We start from the raw sequence: 26,874 nt of genomic DNA, 5'->3' as shown, positions 1-26,874 counted from the left end.
ACCCACCCCCACCTACAGTTCCCTAGGACTGTACCACATTTTCCAGAACATCCTGATTGACCCCATATTACATCCAGCTACTGCTCAGTGGAAAATTTCAATAAGGTGAGCCTGATACGGAAAACAGGGGATAGAACTGCATGCATGCAATGCTCAGCCATTGCCTCGCTACACCCATACCTTGATCAACGGCCACTGATTGGGCTGATTAAGCAGCTTAACGATAGCAGGGATGCCATAGTTGAGCCGCACCGAGTTCTGGGCCATCTCAGCCTCTGGGTGCCGGCTGGTGAGGTGCCTTAGAGCGCAGACAGCTGGCTCAGTGATGTCTTCTTTGTCTCCTGCCCGGAGGATGGTGTGTATCAGAGCCTCCACCCCGTTTGACTGGGTCACCAGGGTTTTGTTCTTGCTGTTGTTGCAGGTCAGGTTTGAGAGGGTACCAGTGGCACAGGTCAGCACATTGATATCGTCTGAGCTCAGCTGGTTGACTAGGATCTTCAGCACACCATCGAGACCCTCCTGCGGAAACAACAGACAGAAGAGAGGCAACTGCTACAACCTCTCCAAATCAGGCGCTATGCCCACATGTTCAGGGGGTCATCGACTAGGAGCCCCTGGGCCAAATCTGGCCCTAGAAGAGTGCCATTTAGCTCCCGGTTACTAATTCAGAAGCAAGGAGAGGAGTCAGAGAGGGATCAACATCAGCAGCATGCTTTGGGGGATGGCGACTTGCAGTATTCCCCGCCCCCCCTCTTCTCAAAGTGGTCTTCCAACAAAACCAGTTACTGCTTAGGGGTCTACAGCAATTATCCATAAGAATGCCGGATGAGGTCTATGGATGGTTCAAAGAAAAGGGTTCTTGGACAATCTGTTGCTCACCTGCTTTGTGGCTACATCTGAGAGGTTCCTCAGAGTCCACAGACAGTTCTGCACAAGCCTGGGGCTGGAGCTGGTTAGGTGCTTTCCCAGAGCTTGCATGCCGCCTGTCGTTGGGGAAAAGCACAAGACAAAGCCATCGCTACCTTTTTGCCGTGGTTACTTGGGACAGGCAAAACAAAAGATGGTGCTGCAATGCTCGGAGGATATGTAAAGGCAGTGCTAAACCACCACCACATAGCTAGCATTTGCTGGTCTGGAATCTAGAGCCTGCCTGCCTTTCCTTCAGGAAAAAGCTGAATGCAGCTCACAGTATAGCTATTAAAAACATTATCACACACAGCGTGAACCAGCAAAACAAGCTTTTGCATGCCAGAGATGTAGTCTGACGGCTCTAATTAAGGTTTTGCACACTGATATATAATTCTGTCCTCATCTTCTTTACACTAACACATTTAAAAAAGCAACTTTTGACAACTCTGCATGGTAGCTCCCTACTTTTCCTATTATACAGATGAGGGAGCCAGGGCTAAGGAAAAAAATTGCCAAATTCCCTATTAAAGCACCTACAATAACTAGGCACTTTTCACAAGTTAGGTCCTGTCTTCAGGCTTATAATCAAAGAATGCCCATGACAAAGATGGATCTGGAAGCCCTGGGTTCACGTTCTAAGTTGAGCTGTCCATAAAACAACTAGATCATTGGTAATCATAGGCAATTAAAAAGCACAACTCAACTGATCCTTTGAACAGCCCATCATATGCCATCAAATGCCTGGGAATAGAGGAAAGTCTTGAACTTGTGTACGTTCAACCGCAAATTTGGGGAAAAGAGGACCAATCATGATGGCACAACACCATCTTCTAAATGATGCTTTAAGGCAGCAAAGTATAATCAAGAGCCACCGATGCCAGGGGAAGCACCCATGTCAGACTCCACCAGGAGTTCTCCCACTGCAGTCACTCACCAGCTTCCACAATGGCTGGCTTGTTGCTGGGACAGACGGACAGGACCTTGAGGACGCGGCTGGTAGTCCACAGCAGTTTCTCGTATGTGTAACTGCGCATGATCTGGACAAGGGCTTGGGGGCCGCTGTTGGCCAAAATGATGAGCTGTGAAAGCAAACACACAGAAAAATGTTCTCAATACACAAAGGACATCTGTTCCTTTAACAGGGTCCCCAGAACTCAGTGTATATTTTCCTTAACCCCAGCTTCATCCTCTACCCCCACCCCCAAATATAGCCTTTTCCTTACCCCCGGCTACCCCACGCCCTCCAAGTCTGGCCTTTTCCTTACCCCCGGCGTCATCCTCTACTCCACGCCCCCCATCTGGCCTTTTCCTTACCCCCAGCTTCATCCTCTACCCCACGCCCCCCCAAATCTGGCCTTTTCCTTACCCCCAGCTTCATCCTCTACCTCACGCCCCCCCCATCTGGCCTTTTCCTTACCCCCGGCTTCATCCTCTACCCCACGCCCCCCAAATCTGGCCTTTTCCTTACCCCCAGCTTCATCCTATATCCCATGCCCCCCAAATCTGGCCTTTTCCTTACCCCCGGCTTCATCCTCTACCCCCCCCAATCTGGCCTTTCCCTAACCCCCACATTTCATCCTCTACCCCACACCCCCCAAATCTGGCCTTTTCTTGGGATGGAAGCAGGATGAGAAGCACGTGCTCCTTGCAAAAAAAGCAGGAGCCAATGCAACCAAAACTCAAGCACGTGGGTGGGGAGGGATCAACCTACACACCTCACTGCAGTAACTGTCCACACTGAAGGAGGTTTGCTTGTATTTTACTTCTGAGAATGAAAGCAGGTTCAAAGTTGCGGGATGAAAGAGTCTCCCCACTCCCCCAAATGGAAGAGTTCTAGCTTAATGGCATGGCTCCTTTCCCCCCTTACCTTGCTTTCCTGGTTCCCATAGGCAAGCAGCTGCAGGCAGTCAGTGGTGATGGCAAGGAACTTTGGGTTATTCTTGGTCAGCAGGGGGACCATCTTCTGAAGCCCATCAGCCAGGCGCACGGCCATCTTGGCACCTTCTTGGTACAGGAGCAGGTTGTGAAGGGTGGTGATGGCATAAAACAAGACTGACTCCACAGGAGAGCTATGTGCCAAGGGGTGGGAGGAAAATGCGGGAGACACACTCCCTGTTATTTCAGGGCAGGTAGATATAAATCTCACCACACACTTCAAAGAAAGTCCTCTGGCTTGAGGACTCCCCACCCTGTCCCCCAAGCCAACCCAAAGAAGGATGTTGAATAGTGATCGGGACACAGGAGTGGGAATGCTGGGAGATGTAGCCCAGGTTGGGGAAAGCTGGTCTCCATCAACAGGTTGGCAGCAGACCTCTAAGGTCACAGGCAGAGACCTTTCCCAGGCCTGCTACCAAAGATCACAGATGTAAAGTTTCTGGGAATTTTGAGGCCATGGAATAAACTTTTTTCCAGGAAAAACTGAAAAATAAGCAATACTTATTTTTAAGCGCTCTTTACAGGTCTAAAGTTACTTTGTTGCTTTAAGAGAGCCTTCCCCAGCTTGGTGCCCTCCAGATATTTTGGACTTCCGCTCCCATCAGCCTCAGGCAGTATGGCCAATGGTCAGGAATGCTGGGCACTGTAGTCCAAAACATCCAAAGGCCACCAGGTTGGGTAAGGCTGCTTTAGGAAAATGAAGCAGCCTTTCTCTTCTTAACAATATTTTATGTATGATTTAGTTTGCTCTTAAAATTATCATTATATTTTAAAAATTTTAAGAGTAAACTCAGTTAGTAAATTTGTAATTATTGTCTGAATAGATAAGAACTCCATTAAATGACTGCTACAGCATCAGAAACACAGGACTCTATAGAACAAAACCCATGCTGTCAAGAATGCATAATGGTGACTCTACTCACATGTTGGGAAACTGAGCATAAATTGCCTATCAGTAAGATATACTTAAAAACAGCCCTCGGGGAAAAACTTTTCCCTTCTGAATTTTTCCGGTTTTTTTCCGTGCCTTCACATCTCTACCCAAGATGCTTTTACCTAGCCAGGAACCAGATGTGTGAATTTTTATGTGCAAAACTGCGGCACCACTAAATTAGGGAGTTCCCTTATATATGGTCAGAACGCTGGTCCATCTAACCTATTATTGTCTCCACACTGTCAGGCAGTAGATCTTGCCCAGTCCTGCAGCCTGGGATCCATTCAACAAGAGAAGCCATGGGTCCAACTTGGGCCTTCCTGCATGCACAACACTTGACCTGACACTTATGCTATGGTCTCACCCCCATATGTTTCCCTCCCCTTTCCCAGTACACTCAACTGAGAGCAACACCAAAAAGCTGGGGCTGGAAGAGATGGTAGTGCATTTTTGTGGTGAACAGCCAAATGACTTCTGGGGCAGCCGCTTCGAATGTTTCTTTGTGCTACGGTGTTCCACAGATCGGAGAGGAGGGAGTTCTTTGGAATTTACAGGACTTCTTAAACTGCAAGAAGCAGCAATGAAGACTGAGCGAGACTTTGCAATCGCATGCTGGAACTTGTGTTCCCAAAAACGAAGCCAGCGCCTCCATATCAAGACAGCTGTTCATCAGCTCCATTTTGTGCCAGTTGGGTGTGGACTTGCAGCTGGCAAATTGCCACCACAGCTCAGGTGCCTAGTAAGGTTTACATGGCAAAGGAAGAGCAGAAGCTCCCAAAAGAGATGAGGAAATACCTGCCAGAAGAATGCACATTAATTTGCCTGAAAAACTGGAATGGCTGAAGTTACTACATGCAAGAATTGTTGTGCAATTCAGTTAACCCACCCCCAGTGACCAGAACAGAGTCTGTGCTTACTTTTTACAAGGTTCTCAAGGATCAAGTGAATTCGGTCAATACAGCCCCTGCTCTGGGTGCCCTCCACGTGGGTTGTTTATAATTACTAACTTCTAATTCCTATACTAACTACATTAACATTCAAAGCCCTAAATGGCTTGGGGCCAGATTATCTGAAGGATCGCCTCCTCCTTGGACCTTAAGATCATCCTCAGTGGCCCTCCTCCGTAAGCCCCTGCCAAAGAAAGCGAGGTGGGTGGCTACTAGGAGGAGGGCCTTTTCTGCTGTGGCACCCCAGCTGTGGAATGAGCTCCCTAGTGAGGTTCACCTGGCACCTACATTGTACTCCTTCCGGCGGCAGGTGAAGATCTCTTTATTTTCCCAGGCATTTTAGCTTTCTAGACTTTTAGCTCTGCCGTTTTAAATCTGTATTTTAAATCTCTGCATTGCTGCTAGGTTTTACTCCGGTTTTATTCTGGTTGTATTGTTATATTGTGGTTTTAATGTTTATATATTTTATATGGTTTTACCGTGTGCTTTTTTGTTCTAATTTGTGTGAACCGCCCAGAGAGCTTCGGCTATTCGGGCGGTATGGAAATAAAATAAATAAATACATAACTTGTGAATGGACAGCGCTCTGTACACGCACAGACAGAACAGAACTGAAAACAGATTTCAGGTGGAGTCCTGCCCCAAATTAAGTTCTTCAATCACAACCCACATGGATCTGAGCTTAATTGCTAGCAAGCACAGCCTGAAGAACCCTGTGAGTAATCCCCACCCCAAGTAGAAAGTACAACTTCCGGAAAGGGTTGGGACCCTGACACTTGTTTAGTTTTAAGCCCCACATGGCAAGGCTAAAGTGGGCCTCCTCAGCCTGGGACAACCCCAATGCAAACAGAAGAATCAAATCAAAGTTTGGGAGGCAGGGAAAGAGTGCACCAAGAGGGTTGTGACTGCAACACTTCCAGTGACCATGAAAGCTGATTTTAGGCCTGCTCTCTACATGAGATATGCCAAGGGCTGCGGAATTACCTGAGCATGCGCACAAGAGCTGGGATGCCCCCAGACTTAAAGATGGAAAGCAGCCCTTCGCGATGGTGGGACAGGTTGTGGAGGATGCTGGTGGTGCAGCGGGCTGTATCCAGGTCACTGGTATTCTGCATGGTGCGGACCACGGCAGCAACAATCTGAGGAGACTGCATCAGAGCACGGCGTGAGGCCTCCTTCTTGGACAGTTGGTTCACAATCATGGCTGCTTTGCTGACCACCACCTGGAAGGAGTGAAGGTCAACGGTAAGTTGCTAGGACGCAATTTCTATGATGCGCCACGTTACACCTTTCCAATGACAACGGCTCATGCCACAAGAAACGAATTGGCCCATGTGTGTCCTCAGCACTGAATACACGCTAGAGTTCTGAAGAGCAGCCAAATTCTGTGCCCTTTAAGCAAGTTTAACGTAAGTTCTCCTGCTCTGCATAGTTTAGTCCACTTCTGTGAGTCCTAGGGAGCTGAAGCCCTGCCTTCTGACCCCTGAAAATCGTATTCATCAACTCCTCTGGCTTCCATGATTTCGCCAGAGATTGCCCACACCCTTGCAAGCGTATCTTTGCAACCATAAGAGCTAGGCGCTTTATTTGGGAGAAGCGGTAAGACTGAAGATGGCTGAAATTCTCTGTGGCCAATGCTACATTTTGCAACTTCTCCGCGTGGAACACACGGCTCTACAAATGCCAGCGACACTCCAGGCCACACAGGTCTCAGGAAACCAGAGTCAAAAAGGAACAGCTGCACCAACTGAATTCCCAACGCGTTTCAACACTTGATCTTTATCAAGGGAAAAACTCTTGGAGATTCTTTTGGAGGATTCCCTCTCCCTTGCTTCTTCCAAAAAGTAGAATACTTTTCAGTCTTCTTTGGAAGAAGCAAGGGAGAAGGAATCCTCCAAAAGAATCTCTAAGCTTTTTCCCCTTGATAAAGACCAAGTCTCGAAACGTGCTGGGAATTCAATTGGTGCAGCTGTTCCTTTTTGACTTTGGTTTCCAGCCTTACAGGTGTTTTTTCTGGTCCCTGTTGCTCTCAGGAAACCAGCTCTAACAAATCACACAGATTGCTTGCAGGAGGTCAAGAGCGCAAAGGCACTGCCTTACCGGGTCCTCGTCGTTCAAAAGTTTGGTGAGTTCAGGGATCGCACGAGTAGCCAGTTCGGCATCATCCTGGTAGTTGATGAGATGCACAATGGCCGACTTAAGCATCTGAGATGGCTCGGCCAGCCGCTGCACGTTTGTCTGCTGCCCCTCGACCTGGGTGGTGATGAGAAGGGAGCGGTCCTCCACTGTCTCTGGATACATGGCGGCCCGGATGCGCTGGGCACGAGTCATGGCAAGCTGGGACTCCAATTCCGCTGCAAAGGAGGTGAGTAGGACAGGATTAACACAGAGGAAATCCCAACCAGGATTTCCATCAGCCACTACGTGAGGCTCATGGAACTGCTTCAGCTCTACAAGGTGCAGGAGACGTAACATGTGAGCAAAGAGATAAGGCAGGAGTTAATTAGCCAGTGCGATTAGGCAGTTGTAACACAAAGCTGCTTAATTAAAAACATGAAAGGGAGATGGGAAATGGGGACTGACTTGCATAAGAGCCTGGAAAAAAATAAATATGTAGAGGCATTGGCAGTGGGGTGGCTAAATTACTGCAGCAACCTGGATAGGCGTACTATGGTGAGAAGCACAGTAAAGACAGTTGCTGTGTCTACCTGCCTATGTTACTGTTTCTTTGCAGCGTGCTAGAATTTAAAAGTTTATCTTATATTTATCCCACAAAACAGGCAGACAAAGGGTGCCCTCTCCTCGCCCCCTGCTCCTTTTACATGAGGTCTGAAATCACTTCGAAAAATGTGCACATCTCTGGGGTGATGTCAATCACCTGCAGTATGACTCTTCACAAAAGGACCATTTTCACGCTAACTCTGTTTTCCACCATATTCCCAAAGGAGGGCTGCACAACAGCACAGTCCTTGCACCATCATGAAAATGCACATTCTTTGGGCAGGGATTTTCGTTTGCATTTCAAGCTGCCAGTTTCCATGCAACAAGGCAAGAAACAGAACGAGAAAAATAAGCTTCTCGGGGTCTCTTATGGGAAAACCCTTTCAAGCCCTTGCACACCTCATCTTCACAATATCCTACTTGGAGGTGCTCTTTCCGTTTTTCAGCTGGAGAATCACACCTGAGAAAAAGCGACTTGCCCCACCCTACAAGACTATGGTTGGGTTTGGATTTGAACCTGGATTCCCCAAACCATGAAACTGAGGGCTGGTTCTTATGGTACAGGAGCAAAATGGTCACTCCCTGCACTGTTCCCCAAGATTCAAATGTTACCAGATCCTATAGGAGATGCCAACATGCTTGCTTTCTCTACTAACAATGGTGTGGTAACTAGCCACATGATCAGCAGGTTCTTCCACGTGATCTCATGGAGGCTTAGCGGCATGGGAAATGACCACACAGAAGAAGCAGAACCCATGCCATTTGTACAAAATTGAGAAACGGCCTGAACACTCTGCCCCGTTACAGCAGACCAACTCTTAGATCCATGTTGGTAACGTCAAAGGTGCTAATTTTAATCTTTGAAGTATTACACGGCCCGGGACCTCTTAGGGCACTGGTCTTCAGCCAGCAGACTGGGACTCACTACTGAATCACAGCCTGACCTATGATGGGTTACAAAGGACCACCATACAAATACACGGTAAAAATTAAATAAGTAGTGCCTCTAAATGTATGTTTAGACTAAAGGTGGGTCCAGGTCTCAAAAGACTGGGGAATACTGCCTATGGGGATGCCTTCTTCCGTATTATTATTCCCCCCACTCTGGTTCACTTTGTGCCTATGCTTTCAGTGGCCAGATGGCAGTCCCCAGGCACAGAGCCTTTTCTGCTGCTGTGCCCACTCTTGAAACAGGGTTGCCAGGCTAGCTATTTTCCGATTTTGTCCGTTTAAAAGAGGACAGCAGAGACCTTATTATTCTACAGGGTCCTTGGAAATGGGTGTTGGTAGGTTTTTATCCGGCAGTAGCATCAAAAGTAAAAAACAAGCAAGAGACCGGCCCCTGCCCCAAAGAGCTTACAAGTTAAAATGTTTGTGCCCCTTTTCTCTTTTAATGTGCAAGCGGTTTTAATATTGTACCTCAGCGTTGCATTGTGATATCTTGTAAGGTGAAACAGTAGTCTATACAATTGCTGCATCACACGCCTTCAGATCAGGTCACGGTGCTGCAGCTAAGTGGGTCCAGGTCTCGTCAGTGCCTGGATGTTGAGACTTCCTGTGTTATTCTATATAAACCACTGTGACTTCCATCATGAAATAAAGGCAGGTTAGAAATATAATAAATAAATACACATTTTGAAAAAGAGGTTTACCTTGGGCCTGGGCCTGCCCAGCTCCAGCCTGGCTGTAAGTGGTGGTCTTTTTAATTGTGTACTGCTTGCCATAAAGGTCATCATCATCCCCCAAGCATTTGCTGCTGACTGATGGCACCTGGGTGTTCATCCCGGAATGGATGCCCGAGTCGTAGGTGTATGTTTGCTGCCATTCCGTCACCTTGATGGGTTGCTCCATCATATTCACCACCTCCATGGCTGCTCTGCAGGAACATCCGCCAGGGTCAAAGCACAATCATCACGAGTTACACCAGCCTTCCCCAACCTGGTGTGTTGGACTACAACTCCCATAATCCCACAGCCAGCTGGCTGAGTGACACCAACTCTTGAACTTGCCTAATATCCAGACAAAGGACAAAGTCTGAAGCTCCAGGAAGCTTTGAATATACCTTGCTAACAGAGCATGCCATTTCCTGCCATCCACATGCAACAATTCAAATTAGTAATTCCCCACATCAGAAGTGATGCCACACTGTTCCCAAGTCACTTCTGTCCAGCTTGTGGAGCCCTTCCACATGCAGATATTTCTAGCTTTTTGAAAACAAGGGTAATTTTCTAGTCCTCATTACAGCCTTCCCAAGTCTCCATCTCTCAGTTTAATCTGCTGCATCAGGTTGGCAGGGATATAAGAATTCTACATCATACTCAAAGGTGTGCTACAAACACCAACATCAAAACATGTACAGAAAGATTTCACAGGTTGTGCACCGTTCTGGGTAACCATAGCAGCTTTGTAGTGGCAACACAGCATGCTCACCCAATATAGTGCAACTCTTGTTGTGCATGTGTCAAGTAATATACTAACAGCAGTCACGGAACACAACTATTATTGCTGCCCTCTAGCTGAAGACATTTCCCCAATGGGACCCTTGAACTAACCATGGCACAACTCCAGCTTCCGTAATTTTTCTTTTTGCCCTTTTTGTGCTTGGCCATCGTACTTGCCACTGCCTCGTGGCAGTGTTCCACAACTCAATATAACAGAGGAGAGCCTTGTGAAGAGCTCTTGCAGATGCTAGATTTTAGGGACTAGGGTTACGGCAGCATGGCTTTAGGAGAGAGACTCACACAGGTATGTTTATCGCTCATGGAGTGTAGCATCGTCAAAGAATGACTTGCATGTATGAATGAACCACACAAAATCAGCACCGAAAGAACTCCCATTGGCACCAGGTGCCAATTCCAATACAATATTTTTCAAGGGTGACAGTTCACCCATTCATTGGAGACTTGATTCGCACGTAACGACAACCCATGGTTTAAACAATGCATGGGTTGTTGTGCACGAATAGGAGAGGGATTGCATTGCCTCCTGCACACTCACCACTTTTACTTTTAAACAGCAACCTATGATAGGCTCATTCATAGGCTGTTAGCATGATGTCCAAACCTGGACACTTTGGGTTGTTCATGGGTTAAATAACCCAAAGTTAACCCATGGTTTGTGCTTAGGTTAACTTTGGGTTATGTACCCAAGAATAACCAAAATGTCCAGGTTCAGACATCACATTAATAACCCACAAATGGGGCATTCGTAGTTTTTTTCTGCAAACTGAAAGCAGCTCATGTGGAGCACGTCCCCACAAACTGTGGGTTAATTAAACCAAATGCCATCATTATGTGCAGAGTCCTCAAGCAACAGGAGATCAAGTTACACATATGCGTTCAAGAACCAGCCCATAGCAGCTGAATTTAAAAGAACCACCAGAGATTGACTAAAGTATATAAAACCTGTGTTCAACATTGTTTTAAAAATGAGAACACGACAATGGAAATCAGTCTACCTGGTTGCAATACACAGAAAAAGCAAAGGGGTGGCGGGCTCTGGCAATTTTAACACAGCAAGGATCAGGAAATACACCCATACTTTGGCATGTCAGCAACAGTTTTTAAAAAAAGATTTACATCTATTTTAAACATTTTGAATGATACTCTTGTTTATATCTTATTGTTTTTGTACAGTATGAAAATCTGGAAACTGTTTAGTGGTTTGTTGTGCAACAACCAAATGTTAACATACTAGAATCCTGTTGTCTCGATTTAGACTGTATGTGCCTTAGGGCAGGGACCTGCATCATATTTGTTATTGCTTATGTTATTCTGAAAAAAAAAAATGCAATGATGGTGGCTATGTTACTCGATTGCGCTGCTTTAACCTGCCCACAACCTTCTGACAGTATGGGTTAAAAGTCTACATAAAGGATAGATCTTCATTCTTTCTGCCAATAAAACTCTTAACACAGAACTCCATTCAGAGCAAAGTTCTTCTGAAAACTATTTTGCAAAACTGAGAAAAAGCTGCCATGTACAAGGCCATAGCTGTAAGACAAATCGCTACAACTCCACACTTTTGAAGCTCATGTTGAGACATGAATGAAGGCTGCAGCCAGTAAGGGCAGCTTCAGAAAGACAAACCACTGCTACTAACTACAATGTACACAGATAGTGAGGAAGGGCAAGAGGGAAGGCAGCAACATGTCTGAAAGAAGACAGATCCACAAGGCACTGCTTTGCAAAATAGGAGAGGGAGCAACTAGTGTGAGCGCTGGGGAAGGAGCTTTACACAGGGCTTCTTATTAAAGCAGAAAAACCTCAAGGCAGCCAAGAAAGGAAGAATGAGGTTTTGAAAGGCAATATAACAAAAGCACTTCTGAAAAGAAACTCATTCTAGGCCATCCTCAGAAAGCCTAAAAATAAAAACACGCCATTACCAGCGTGCAGAAAGAAACAGCCACTTCGGGATGCGCCTCTATTTCACTGGCTTTTGGAAGTGAACAGCAATTGCTACTGCTGCTGCCTGCCAAGGGGTGTGTGTGTGTGTGTAGGGGGGGGAGAGGTGAGAAAACATGCCACACACTGAGATGGTATCAGCTTCTCCAGGTAAGATCGCCCTGAGGATGGAGGTCTGGCAGGAGGGCTGCTTGGAAGCTAGGGATGTACGAATCCCCTTACCTGCCATCCGGGGGGGGTCAGCTGGGGGGGGAGGCAATCCGTTCCTCCCCCCCGGAATCCGTCCAGACCGGCTCCGCGTTGTAAATGGCTGCATTTAGGCTAATAGACCAGCTTTATGGCCGCAAATGGCGCCCACTATGCCATTTGCGTCCGGGGGACTGACTTAGACAGAGATACGGCATGGCAATGGCTGCTGGCCATATCGACTTTCTCCAGCCCTGCGGAGATGGCGGCCGCGGAGATGGCGGCCGGCTCCGCAGGTTCGACACGGACAGGGATCTGACCTGGATGGATCCCACGGGGACGCAGAGGTGAGTAGCCCGTTCCGCCACGGACTCTGGGGGGCCAGATTCTTTAGAATCCAGCCTCATTGGAGTCCGTGGCGGAATTCTCCGCCATCACTATTGGAAGCCTGCTCCAGACCTCAGCTCAGCTGCCGGCTTGCTTTCCTAGCTAGGGAAAAGAGTGATTGTAGGGGACACCTATTAAGTTGTCCGCCCCCCCTGCCCCCCCCCAAGATACTAGCCTCATCCTCTGGGAAGAGTAACCGTCCCATGCTAATTCCACAGAGCAGTACCTTGCAAGAAAGCAGCGATGCTGAGAGTGACAGTCAAGGATGATTACCAAGTTAAAGGTGTTGGGGGGGTGCATGCACCCCCACACGTACCTTAAAGAGGAACAGCACACACGAAGTCACCAAGTCACCTCTCCCAAAGGCCCTGGGGGCAGCTGAGTCATGCGTGGGGCTGTGCATAGTGCTTGCATCTGCAGAATAAGCAGTCCAGCATGGCCTGACATGTGTGGTGAACTTCTAAAAGCCAAAAGGGGAGCTGTGAACAGGCAGAGCGCACCGCAGCTTCCTCATCCCCAGCCCCATGACTAAGGGTGCTCTGCCCCACCTATCTGTATAGCCAGGTAGATACTAATCTCTGTACATGTCATGCCTTTCAACAGCAATGCCACCCCCGCCCCCGCCCTGCCCCAGCAGCTCCATATGTGAAAACCCAGATCTTGGAAGTACAAAAACCCAAAGTAGCCCAACAGGAGATGTGCACTCTTCCCTCCCAGGTTTTGAAGCAGCACGTACCAGCCTTGCTCACGAATTCTCGACTAGCTGCCTGTGGCAACCTCACAAAGGAACTTTTAGATCTAAACAGCAGCTGACCAGGTTAATCAGTACTATATGCTGGTCGTCTACGGAGCTGCTTGCAATGGATGGAACAGCCAAGGAACATTTGGGAGACTATAGTGCTGAAAATGAATGTGTCAGTTAAAAAAAAGAAATTACAGTGGGAGGTCGCGTGAAGGGAATGTTTACTTGTATGTTGGACTCCTTTATTACTACTCTGGACTACTACAGCAGGTCCTCAGAGACTTTAGCGGGGAGTATACATATCTGAGTGTTCTCCCACAAGAAGTACATTCTTCACACGGAAAAGTAGCATGCAAGTCCATATACCTTATGTTCAGAGAGTGGTTTTTGTGTGTGGGGGGGCATTCAAATATACAACCCCCACTCCCTACCTAAAGTGGCTGGGTCCATGAATAGCTTTGAACACTTGATTCTGCTGACTGGATAAGGTAGCTAGCCCTAAATAAGGACAGTCTGGTGACATCAGGGTTAACGCCAGATTAAACTGGGTTAAGCCATCATACCCTCTCCCAAAGCAGTCTGGGAGCAGGTGCTGAGACTTCCAATGGGGAAAGCGGATCTCTTACATTATTTCAATGCCTCCCAGCCTTCCCCAACCTGGCAGCCTCTAGACGTGTTGGACTACAACTCCTATCATCCCCAGTCAGCATAGCCATTCAGGCTGGGAGCTATGGGGAGCTATAGCCCAACACATCTGGAAAGCACTGGGTTGGGGAAGGCAGTGTGGCAGTTACACGTATCTACATTCATAGTGTAGACATGTCCAGGGAGTACTGGAATCAAACCTGGTCACCCTTCTAAGAACACTGCTAAGAAGATTACTCTGCTGCTAAAGCCAAGAGGTGCTCTGGTGTCAGGGCAACTGTACCAACTGGCAGGAAATGAAGCACGGACTATTCCGGTTGTTAGAGAAACAGCCTCCTTCAAGCAGAAAGTTAATGGGAACATCTGACCCACCCAAGCTGAGAATGGCAGCAAGTTGCCACCTCCTTCCCCAAGGAAGCCAGTCGGACAGGTTCCTCCCTCCAGATGCAGGCAGACTGAAGGTAAAGGAGGACATATTCCTGAGGAAGATGAGTTCTCATCCTGTCATTCCCTTTGCCAGCAGCCAAGCAAGTCAATGCAGTGTAGTGAACAGCATGCTTGACTGGATCCAAATACCTGCTTGGCCGTAAAATTCTCTGGGTGGCCTTTTGCCACTCATGTCTGGGCCACATCAAGCATTATGGAGCTCTTATGTGTTTACATTCTCATGCCCTGTACATGGAGCAGAACACATGTACAGATGCAGTTGTAATGGTTTTTCCTAACTTTACATGTCAGCAGTTCATGTAATTCCACTTCCAAAATGTCACAATAAATGTAAATAAGTGAAATGGGATTTTCGGTACCATTAGAAGCAGAAGATGGATAGAGGTGGCCTGCTAGGCATAATGAAGCAGGAAGTTCTCCTGGACAAGCCCTAATTACTTCAATGTGTAGGAGATGTGCATGGATTGCCCCCTGTGTAAAATGGGGGGGGGCACGAGGTGGGCAACAGAAAGTGCGGGGAGATACATTTGTATTTTCCACTGGAGGCACCAAAATGTCTCAGCCAGCCTTGATGGTAGAGCACTTTGAATGCTAAGAAGGGTTGTAGAAATGATCAGTAACTGAACCAATAACTGTTCAAGGAGGAGACAGCCCTCCCCCAACAGAGATTTCATAGAACCATACAATAGTAGGGTTGGAAGGGGCCTATTAAGACCATCGAGTCCAACCCTCTGCTCAGTGCAGGAATCCAAGTTGGAGCATGGCTGTCCAGCCTCATCTTGAATGCCTCCAGTGTGGGAGAGGCTGTCCAGCCTCATCTTGAATGCCTCCAGTGTGGGAGAGCTTACTACCTCCCTAGGTCATTGGTTCCATTGTAATTGCTAGGTAACTGATCTGAAACTAGCAAGCGCTGCTTAAATATTGGATACCCTAATGTTCCAAGGGCACAGTCTGAAGGCACTTGAGACAGCCACCTTGCTGAAACTAAGCAGGTTTGGGTCTGGTCAGTGCTTGGAGGGGAGACCACATGTCACCACCTTGACTTCCACAATGGAAGAAAGATGGGATATAAATGTGATGACAATGATGATAATAATAATGTTGCTTTCCCAATCAAAAGTGCCATGAATGAACCCTGCCTTCCTCGGGAGATGACATGATGGACCTGACATTCACTTAAGAAGAAAAGTATTTCTAGTCTAGGCCACTGTCTTGTAGCTTGTTCAACACTGTCTTGTTGAACAAGCTAAATTAGACAAGCCTACCAAAGGCTATCTATACAGCCCACACACCCCTCTCCCAGTCCAACTCTAAGGCCCGGTCTGTAAGTTCCCTTTGTGACGTAGCTGCTGCCGCCATGCTGAATCACAGGGAGAGCAAACCGCCTCAGGAGCTGTGTGCGCACACGTATCACGGGGCTCTGACACGGGGTGGGGCAGCTTCAATCAGGTCAGCAGAGCCATTCATTTTCAGGCAAGTGTGCTGACAAAGCGAAAACCACCACTCCCCACATGGAAGCTGCTTCCCACATAGTTTAGCACGGGGATGGTAGTGGTAACCACACCACAAAGGTAACATGGGAACTGAGCCTGACGCTTTGTTCACAGGACTAGGCTCGCTCTTCCCCACTTTATGGTTTTAAAAAACAAACGCCATAAAGAGTTATGTTCGTTTACTGCAGGTAATTCTCTCCTTCCTCTGTACTGGAACCATATGGCAGCTAGTTAACCAACTGGATCTGCCCCATAATGAATGAGCCCCTGGCAAAGAGATGTGCAGAAACCATTACTTCTAGGGCTTACACTATTTCCAAACGTGCACCGAGCACGAATTAATGTTCTTGCAGGATAGAGCTTTGAGCTTCAGCACAATTTCTTTTAGAAACCTGCACAGTTTACAAAAGGAAAAAAGAGAGATAAAAATATGACCAGAATCTGGGTAAAAAATATAGTCTAAAACTAGTTGACTGTATGAATTACACACCTACAGATTTCAACAACTGCATCTAGCATGTGGGGGCATAGTGTAGCATACAAAAATGTCTTCTTTTAAAGGAAGTTAGAGAGCTCATGATCTGAATTTATATTTTTCTTCTTCCAGACCCAGCCTACATACAGTGCTTCGGATATACTGCCTTTTATAAAAACTCAGCCAATTCTTTCTGATGTTTCTGCCCCTTCAAAAGGGTTTTAACTACAGCTGTTTTTAACATCTACCTTTGCCTGGCATGCAAAACACAAACAAGAATGCAATGAGAGCCGACAACATGGGACAAGAAATGCTGTAAAGTATTTCAAGAGAAGAGAATAGCAACCACCCTTGACAATAATGTCGAAGCGCTGATGATTCCAAAGTTTTTAAATTGATCTCTATAGGGATGTTTTGTTTAAAAAATCACTGTCATTTAAGCATTAAGTCAATTATATTTTAAATACTGCAAATAGGCACCTTTATGAAGAAGGTGACAACGGTGTACAATACGTCCACAAAAGTTACCAGCTGCTGGAGAGAGTAATTCTATGGCCCCTATACAGCACCTGAGGGGGCATAGGATATTTTGGATTCCCCGATCCAAGGTCAGAGACAGCACTCTAATCCCAGAGGGGGGAACTGGAGCTCTAAGACACCCCCCACACCAGCTGCTCTCTGAGGTCAGGAACTCAACCTCAAAGAAGGGGGGTGTTTCGGTGGGTGGGGAGGGGACTGGAGAGGCCTGAGGCTTCTCCAGTCTCCTTCCCCCCCCCTTCCAAAGTGTCCCAGCTAGATAGGCTAAAAAGCCCATCTAGCGAAAAATACAGGGCAGGAGGACAGGAAGGTGAAGATTGCCTCTGCTACTCCTCCTGACCTGCACTGGATGATCCTAACCCTCGGGTTTCAAGAGTGCAACCCATAGGACTGTGGCCTAAAAATTAGTTATTGGCCTGCCTGCTCATATCTAGGTTTGTCATTTGTGGCACATGGGCAACCTGAAAGGAAAAAGAACCAGCTCTATTTACAAAGCTTTCCTAACAGGTAGCCTGGAGGTAAGTCTGACTTGCCACAGGTCATTGAGCTAGTAGGGGTTTTTTTCTTTTGTTTTTACTATAATGATTTCTTTTAGGTATGCAACAGCTTACCATTTAAGAAACCAGACCTATTATTCATTGTTGGGAGAAATGGCCACCTCTCATATTTTCCTTCATCAAATTTGAAAATAAGGAACATTCTCAACTACAGTAATACAGCAAATTAAAGAAAACAAGTTCAAGACCATCAAAGAAAGCTAGACTGGGATGAAGTTTTGCATTGTCCAGCAAGGCAATCACCGCCTTCTGTACATAAAAAAAGCAAAAATAGTCATACCATTTCTTAAAGGGGAAAAAAATCCAAAACCCACAGTTGGGCAATAAATACCTTTATTAGGACCAATCAAAATTCCACAAAAATGTGCAAGCGTTCGAGTTCTCCAGAACTCTTCAACAGGCTAGATAGTACAAAAAGCAGTGTGTGGAAGAACAGAGTTGTCCAAAAATCTGGCTACCCAAACTCAAAATTGTGATTGCAATATCCACCACTGAGTAATTCAGTCTGCAGACATGCCCCTGTGGGTTCTGGATCCTTATGTACGGTTGTCCAGGTGTGGGCAGAAAGTGGCTTGGGAGATCTACTAATAGATCGCTGGGTGATTTGCAATAAGACGGACAAGGGTTTCTGACTCCCAATTGTCTTACAATAGTGACAAGACCTTTTCCACCTAAACCAGATTGCTGAAATGAAGAAAGCGTGGTGTAACCAGGAGTGAACTTGGGTGTGAAAGGAAAAGGACTGTGCTCAGTTCAGTTCTGGCACTGAAAACCAATTCCTAGGCTTAACAGGGTGCCTCTGTGCACATTCTCGTTTTTAAAATTCTAAGTGTGTATCTTTTTCATCTGGTTCTGACTGATGGATCTTGAGGTTCTAGAAAAAAAACGAAGTAGATGTGACAAGTTTGATGTTTGCCTACCCCTGGCCTTGATGAGAGCTGACAATATCAAGCAGAGCTGGGTTGTGTTTTGTATTCCCCATATCTTTCATTCTCACACAGTATTAATAATCGTGGCTCATTCTCCTCTGTGCTGCAGCCCATATGTATATGTAAATAGGCCATTTTCACAACCGACTTCATGCATCTGAAGCTGATGAAGCAAGCTATGACCTACCAAAGCTTGCACTGCAACAATACCAGTTTGCCTTGATGGTGCTACAGTACACTCTGCCTGGAATTTCGGAGTCAGAAGAGAACAGCAGTGGGCCGAGGTGGCATGGCTTACTACAGCCCCCAGGCTTCTTGTCCGCTGCTGGATCTGCTACTCTTTGAAAAAAATCTAGGAAAGCAATGGCCTAGCATTTCAACTATGTAACCTGGCGCCTCCCAGATGTTTTGGACTACAACTCCCATAAGCCCCAGCCAGCATGGCCAAAGGTCAGGGATTATAAGAGCTGTAATTCGAAACATATGGAGAACACCAGGTTGCTCACCCCAGGTTTGGACCGGGCATGGGGAATGTGTGGCCCTCCAGATGTTGTTGGGCTGCAAGTCTCATCAGCTCTAGCCAGCACAGCCAATAGTGAGGGATGATGGGAGCTGCAGCCCAGCATTTGGAGAACTACTTGTTTCCCTTGGTTTAGACTGTCCTGGAACGAAGAAAGGGGGAGGCAACCAAGCTCTTGTTCTCCACTGAAGTCTGAGCTGTGACAAATAGTCATGCCCCTCTGTGGGGGGAAGCTGGTTTCAGGGCCGCTCAGGAATTACAGCATTCTCTCTCTATGAATCCTGATAGGAGCCCAGACTTACCAGGTGAGTGATTGGAATTGGCACTGGTTGTGGGGGGTGGGGAGAGAGAAGAGGGGAGAGAAGAGAAGCCAACTCCCATGCCTGACTAAAACCAGGGAGTTTCCTTTTATGGACATGCTGAGACAGCTGAATACAGACTTGCTCTTACTCTGAGGAAACGCATTCCAGCTCCCTTCCTCCTCCTTCTACACCCCCTCGTTTCAGCAAGGGCAGCTGAATCAGAAATCCAGACCTAGAAGAGAGTCAGTGCCGAGAGGTGACGGCATCTGGCTCCAGACAGCTACAAGCACCTCAAGGACTACCCTCCCACGGACTGTCAAGCTGGCTAGCAGAATTCTTGCTACAGCCAGACTCCAGATTTCATCCAAAGATCAGACCCAACTCCAGCAAGTATATCGCTCAGTATAAGGAACCATTGGTGACCCTGTTCGCTTCTATTCCATTAGTACAGTAGAGTTACAAAGCTGAGCCAAAATCTAGGCAGCCTCCTCCTCACTGGTCTGCCTTCCCTTTTCTCTTCAGTCAATTGTGAATGCATTTAATACACATCCTTCTCTACCACCAACATCTTCCATTTTACTTTTCGCATTAGAACTCTCCCTCATGTTTCCTTCTGGCTCTCCAGGTCCGTGTGCACTGTGTTTCTGCAGTAGTGGAATAAACCCACAGAATATGGTATTGGGTGTAGAGTTATGCTGAGAGTCTGACCTTTCATTTAAAATGACAGCAGGTTTCTAGCCCTCATGATTGTAAAGATATGCCAGAAGCATGCAGGCAATGCCCTGCAGAACAGAAGCCAGAGGGGTAGATGGATAAAATTTCCAACAACTGAATGAGGGGCTTCAGTGGCCCACAGAGATCCTTGGCCCTTTCCAAGAACAGCAAAACTAGAATGTAAAATATTGGAATTATGCAAGATAAATATGAAAAAATCAAGCACATTTGCATAGTTTATGTAGTTTTCAGACCTTATTCAGCATCCTCATGGCGTAGAGAGCTGAACATACTAGGCACTGCCCAAGCTGATCTGGCTTTTCCCATTTAGCAACTGGAGGGACTTTTTCTGCAAAGGCATTTGCCATCCAAAGCTTGAGAAGGGCTGTCCCGCAACTGTGCTCTGCATGCACCACCTTCTCAAATGTTGCTCCAGCAACAACACCCCTTTCAGAACACCTGAAAGGTATCCCTGACATTCACACCTGCACAGAACCACTGCCTCAAAACAAGCCCAACATAGGCACACAACAGGAATTGGGGCTGCCCATGGCAATTCTGAGAGGTGTGCAGTTTGGTTGGGATGCAGTGGCAGATAGAAACAGTATTGTTGTTTTTTAATCAGCATTTGAGGAAGGGCATCTAGGGACTTTCCTAGATGCTTGCGTCAAATTAACATCAACCTGGCCCTCCCTCTAAGAATGGCATCTAGAAATCCACTGCTGGTGTTTTTAGAAATTCTGAACGTTTAGTTCCGGTGCCTAGGAACTTCACTTTCCAAATCCTAACCTAAGGTCCCAAATAGTTTTAGGGCCAGCCTTACCCATAACAATGCAGACTCACGTATGGCCTTATTATCAAGTGAACCTCTCCAATTCCAGTGGGAATATGTGAGTTGGAATATTTCAGCCTCCCCTTTCAAAAGCTGATGTATACAGATCCAAAGCAGACCACAACAGCAAAGTATGCCAAGGAACGTTTAAGAAGTACACATTTTCCGACACCCACCGCTTGCACTCATGCACAACCCATGCTAGCTAGGCATGCAGTGTGGATGCACCTTTTGGCAGCAGCCCCTGCCAAGCAAAACCAAGAGGTTCTTTGCTCAGAGGGAGTGCTGCCTGGCTGCAGAAGATAGATGCACGGGGTAAAACTGGCAGCTTAGTGGAAACAAAAAGCATCTTGCAGAGAACATCTACACAGCAACTCCCATCTCACATATACACACTTTTAAAATCCTGCACCAAAAAAGCACCATTGTTTTTCATTATGAGCCATCTTAACCCATGCCTATTGCTCTGAACAAGTTAGTTTAAAAGCCACAGATAGTCTTCTAAAACAAGTGGCTTGTGCAGAAGCAAGTCTCTCTGATACACCTTTGGAGTTATTGGCATTAAAATGTTTAAAACTTACGGCAGCCCTATGAGGAAGGAAAGAAAGAAAGTAATAGTATTAGGATGCTTCCAGCCTCTTACTGGAAGGATGTATGCAGGGGAGGGAGATTTCTTGGGTTGGGAAGAAATCAGAATGCAAACCTTTCACAAGGACTGTGATATTTCACTTTAACATATCATTAAAAAATTAAAACCCAGAGGGAAGTTGTCCATCCAGGTAAGTTACTCACATGAACCTCCTCAGTATCTCTGGACTGTGCGGAGAAACCCAGACATACAAGAACTACTACACCTATGCCAGGGCAGTGCAGTTAGACAAGGGGGTGGAGAAATACCCATTGCTATGCACAAACAAAAAATCCCTTCTAATTATCAGAGTGAAACAAGAGCCCACAGGGCTGCCTTGCTCCCTTTTCAGGCACCACGCTAAGCTAGGAAACACAGCAACATGTGACTGGGGGCTGTGGGGAATCCATTGTTTTCTCTCTAGAACAAGGTGGCCATTTCAAGCTGGCCAAACAAAAGCAGCATAGGAGGCAGCTCCAAGCAAGGGGCATCAGCATTTCCATCACTGTGTTGGCTGAAGCATAAATTTGGAGGGACAGAGGGGAGAGTGAGTCTAGAAGTCTGTATGCCTAAAACTATACTACAGAACCTGGACTAGCATGAGATGAAGCAGCTTCAACAGAATTCTTCAAATGCTTCCTTTCATATAGAGGTATTGAAGTTTCTAGCCCTCATGCTTGCAGCAAATTTTTTTTGTGCCTTGTTTATGATGAAACAGTCATAACGCTTGTCGATCAATGGAGTCACCTTGCAGCAAGGGGTGATGCTGGTGGTCCAAATTTGATTTCACACAAATATGCACTGAACAAGTGGGTATCCTATTCTGGCTTCACCATCTTTGCTGTTGTGCTGAAACAACCCAGTGAATTACTTTCATGGACTTTGCCTTGTTTTTGTCAACTGTTTGGCGTTACCCAGTTCTTGCCCCATTACCAGTTTCTACCTGGATGCTGTCAACAAACATGTATGATTAGCACCTGCTCACAAACTAAATTCAGCTCCTATGTCTGGAATTCTTAACTCTACCATGTCTTTTAAACTGAAATTCTTTGCCATGAAAGCAGAGTTGTATGTGACCTATTTAAAATGATACAAATGCACGACAAATTTGCTTAATTTGCACAATGTATTTTCTTGTTTCTAGACAAAGAGAGGGGCAGAGAGTTATGTAAAGCATAGAAACTCATACTTCTGACCACAAGAAGCCCTTTTAAATCTTCTGCCCCATTCCACAATTTCAATATGTAGTTTAGGGCTAGAATGTGGTTTTTGATTTTAATGAAAGTCAAATTTCTCAGGATGCTGTTATTATGCACTCAGTAAATTTTATGACAATGCAGCATGATCACAGGATTTGCAACTCTGGACATGTCTGGAGTAGAGTCAGGAAGAGACATCTTTGTATGCCCCTCTGATGTTCCCATTCCACTTCCTCCACAGAAGAGAGTTCCAGAAGCAGGTTAAGGTATAGTTTTTCTCATTTGAAGAGTGTTGCCAAACTTGCAGCTAACGATCCCCTAAAAAGGAGGTGTTGCCAACACAACAGGTCCTGTGAATTCTATAGGTCAGAAAGGAACATTTATGTATCTCAGGCCCAAAAATGGGAACACACAACAAGTGCTTTTCAAAGCCCCAAGTTAACATCAATTATACATCACAGCCAGCCCCCATACATCACCTTAAGCCATTTCACAGCGGATGCCGTTAGAGGGGAGGAAAGTCCAGGAATTGAAGAGGCACCTTGAAGTTCAATAAGAAACGATGTTCTACTACAGGAGGTTTTGTTCGTTTTGTTTTTTTAAGGGAGGATAATAGCACAATACAATTCTGACCCCCACCCAGCTCTGGCCTGGAAATCCATCCGAACAAGAGGCAGGATGAATTTCTTTGTTTGCCTGGTATGTGTATAAGTAACTGGAATGGTCCCCAGATCTTCCTGGAAGGTTGGCAATAAGCTCTTCAATAGAGCAGAGAAAGAGCTTGAGGCTTCAGTAACATTCTGGGAGTCAAGGGATAGAATGGTTTGCAGAGAAGACTGAAATGGCTTTGAGACTGAGGGTGCAATCCTATGCCGGTTTAGATAGAAAAAAGTCCTACAACTCCCAGCATTCCCCAGCTAGCTAGGCTGGCTGGGGGATGCTGGGAGTTGAGGGACTTTTTTCTGTCTAAGCCTGCACAGGATTGTGCCCCAAGATATTTAGGTGCATGCATAGGCTGGGTAAGGATGGTGCCTAGAACTGAAGGTACCACCACCACCACTTCTACTTATCGTGTGTGGAACCAGACAGAGCTTAATTTAAGTTCTTTAGTGTGGTGTCACCAATCAAACTCACTTGGGAGCCATATCCTAACCTGGCTTATCCCCAAATGTGTATGGCTAGCCTGTGGCTCAGGGGAAGCACTCTGTACTTCATAAGAAGCCATTCCCTCACTTTCCTAAGTATTCGGGCTGATCCCTGACACAGGATTGGGGGGGGGGGTGGCAGTGAAACAGCGGGGCCGGGGAGGCCAGAGGATTTTTTTTTTTTTTTAAGGAATTCCTTTGGTGAGAGATGTAAGAGTGGTAAGGTAGAGGGTAACAAGCCACAATGAAAGCCATCATGCATTTCAAGTTTTCAGAGTGCTTTGCATATATTCTTGCAGAAATGCTTAGCGTCACCCCTGTAAAGGTAAGCCAGCATTGCTAAACACCTCCACCCAGTTGCAGATAGGGGACTGAGGCTACAACATAACAGCGAGCCTAAGGCCACATTATGAAACTGTGGCAGAGGCAACTCACAAATCACACTTGGAGCATCTTTATGCCAGAAATCTTCAGTGTATCTGTGGAAGACAGGCTTGGAGAAAAGGATGTTTTACAAGAGAGTTGTTTAAAGGATTCTTTTGGGGTGAAGTGGGGGAAAGAGGTTGTGGAGTCAAGAGATAACAGAACATGAAGTAGATGAATGAAGACAAGGCTTTGGGTGATTGTGACTATATGATGTATAAACAATGGACCTGCATAGTCCAACCACCAGCTCTAAAACAGGATATCCTAGTATAACTAAAAACATCCCAACAGGAAAGAGGTTCCACAGCCTCCCTCAGCAAGCTTGTTCCATTGTTGAGTTACTATTACAGTCAGGAAGTTCTTCCTGCTATTTAACCAGAAAACATTCTCCTGTGTGGTTTAAAAATGTTAAAACCCATTACATGTTGACCCATCCTTCGAGAATCAACTGAGAAAGCTGCCCACCCTCCCTCTTTCTAGTGTCTTTTCAATGCATGTTCTCCCCTCCCCCACACACACTATTCCCCAATATTTATCAAATTTTCTGTAATAGCTTTCAACATCATTTTCAGTATGGCTTAAAATACAGCAGCAAATTTTCAGCAGCCTTTTCTCCAGGCTAGAAAGCTGTCTAGTTCCTTCAGCCTTTAGTGATAGGACTACTATTCGATCTCAATCCATCACAGCAGCTCTCCCAGAACCCTTTCCTCTTCGTAAATATTTGACTGTCGCACCCAGAACCACACACCAGATAAGGTTTTGACAGTGTTCGTTTCCAAGCATTTGAAACTACAGAAACACACACCTCTAGTTTTCTGTGATCTTCACATACTTTTGCGTGTGTTCTGTTTAGACTTGGGCGGTGGGGCGGTGGGGAGAAAGAGGAGTAAATGCTGGTTGAAACAGTTATTGTATATTTTTAAGGGTTTTTCTTAAAAATTGAGAATTTCTAAGAGAAAAGGATGAGAACATTAGCAAAAGCTCTAAGAGGAGGCACATGCTAATTTATTTATTCCACAACAGCCTTCCACACCCATCAGCAATCTTCCAAGAGCATACAGACCCATCATTAGCCCTGTATGTGTTCCCTCCCGAACATTCTGTGACATCACAGTAGCTCACTGCCAATTTTTTTCCAGCCACCTCCAACTCCTACTTTTTCAGTTACTTTCTAGCAGCCCCCTCTTCCCTTAACACACACCATCTCTTCCGCCATACAATCACAGCAGCCTTCTGCCTCGCTTTCTTCTTTTCAAAGGCTCTAACTTTCCCTCTCTCTACCATCCCCTGCATTCCTTTCCCTCTCAGGTCCGATTCTTACATTTATGACTCCCAGACCCCTTTCAGCCCCACTCTCCCAAATCATCTTCTACCCCCCCCCCCCCAGCAGTTCAGCCAATAATTTATGGAGGTTTCCATGGATTATCTCATGCTTTCTCTTTTGGGTTCTTTGGATTTGTTTGCTAAGCTACAATTTCCCAGAAAATTTGTGTACTGTGTTTTAGTCTGACACTCCATTCTCATTCCTGCACCCTAAAATGGCACCCACACAGACACCTCGAGATAATTATGACAAATTAGCTACATTAGCCTGTGAGCCCTTTTAAAGGACAGGGAACACGGCGTGCTCTTTTTTTTTAACGTAGCCTGCCCTAGGACCATAGAACAGGCCAGGCCACAGAGCCCTAACAGGAAGCTTATGCAGCACAACAGTGCTTGTAGGGAGAGCCAAAGCATTTACTTCCACCTACCCAATAGGCACAGCTCTCCAGCTCATCACGCTATCAGCACCAAAGGCAGGCTGCTCCCTGATAGTCTATTAAAAGCACTGTTCCCTAGCCTCCTGGAAAACATGGTACTTCAACAGTTGTCTGCTCTGCTCCATTTGCAGCTCGCTCAAAGAGCACATAACAAGACAAAAGGAGGCAAGAGACATACCCACATTTTTAACTGTCTTCGTTCCCTTCAATGGAATTCTAAATACACACACACCCAGAACTTCATTATGTGCTCACATTATTTAGAGCTGGACTGCTCTGGTGTGTTTGCAGAATAACTCATTTTCGTTCCCCTCCTCACCTCCATCCTCCTGCCACAGCAACATGCCAAACTGCTTTATCATATGTATGGATTCTAGCTAGGAAGGAAAGAAGCGCATTTGGGGTGGGTGGGAAAAGGTCTTCTGTTGGTAACACAAAGGAAATGCCATTTCAACTGAGCACAGACTTTGCTTCTATCAGACCAAGTTTTCAGCCAAATCAATTTCTGAGTCAGGGCGATCCAATTCCCCCCCAGAAAGCCAAATGAGTTCAGTCAAGCCAGTGTGTGTGAATGGAAGGAAATAAGCATTTTTTCCTTAACAGGAAGGCTCATAGCTATTGTGTGCTTCATCTGACTTATTATCTTGATGACAGCTGTGCTGTAAAAAAGCAAAGCACCAGCATACTATTCTTTAGGACTTTCTTCTACCACCAAGCTCTCACCATTCTCATCCTTTGGAGGAGTGCTCAACTCCGCTGGACCAGTTTCCATCACTTGATCATATATACTGTGTTCAACAAGCAGTGGGGGCCGGCAGAGTTTACACCCACTACGATTTTAAAAAATTAAGCATTTGCATTATTGAACATCAACTCAGCTATGGAAGGAGGACAACATCAAATCCATTTGGATGGTACAGGGCAGCAACAGAGAGAAGAGGGGGAGGGAGGGAGGGAGACAGGAGCTTTTAAGGTGGCCTTAAGCAAGGCCCCAAGCTTCCAGATTTGCAATACAGAGATAGTACTACTGGCTGGTTATTTTAAGGCCTTGGAGAGCAATAGTTTTGCTGGCATGCTAACTTTGAAGAAAGTGGCTGGTCG

At 46.2% G+C, this 26,874-nt stretch overlaps 2 protein-coding genes across 3 annotated transcripts in view; one reads left to right on the top strand and one right to left on the bottom strand.

The window, feature by feature from the left end:
- LOC146341054 (uncharacterized) overlaps positions 1-5,309 on the top strand; it is a 104,187-nt gene extending 98,878 nt beyond the window's left edge. Inside the window, exon 5 of the mRNA XM_084804652.1 lies at positions 4,171-5,309. Within this exon, the coding sequence (XP_084660778.1) occupies positions 4,171-4,183 (13 nt within the window). The 3' untranslated portion in view covers positions 4,184-5,309. The remainder of the gene's footprint in view (positions 1-4,170) is intronic.
- Positions 1-26,874, bottom strand: part of JUP (junction plakoglobin) — a 56,497-nt gene that overhangs the window by 9,014 nt on the left and 20,609 nt on the right. Inside the window, exons 2-8 of one of the 2 annotated variants that reach the window (XM_084804648.1) lie at positions 9,099-9,322; positions 6,826-7,079; positions 5,710-5,948; positions 2,777-2,978; positions 1,844-1,988; positions 880-983; positions 181-519 (exon numbers count right to left, since the gene is read on the bottom strand). In XM_084804648.1, coding sequence (XP_084660774.1) covers positions 181-519; positions 880-983; positions 1,844-1,988; positions 2,777-2,978; positions 5,710-5,948; positions 6,826-7,079; positions 9,099-9,315 — 1,500 coding nt within the window. In that variant the 5' untranslated portion in view covers positions 9,316-9,322. The remainder of the gene's footprint in view (positions 1-180; positions 520-879; positions 984-1,843; positions 1,989-2,776; positions 2,979-5,709; positions 5,949-6,825; positions 7,080-9,098; positions 9,323-26,874) is intronic. The other variant, XM_084804649.1, reaches the window with a different exon arrangement.

The sequence above is a fragment of the Heloderma suspectum genome, chromosome 6 (genome assembly GCF_057233095.1).
Source record: "Heloderma suspectum isolate Gila_16-S chromosome 6, 16-S_ref, whole genome shotgun sequence".
NCBI classification, from domain to species: domain Eukaryota; kingdom Metazoa; phylum Chordata; class Lepidosauria; order Squamata; family Helodermatidae; genus Heloderma; species Heloderma suspectum.
This window is presented reverse-complemented; position numbering and strand designations above follow the sequence as displayed.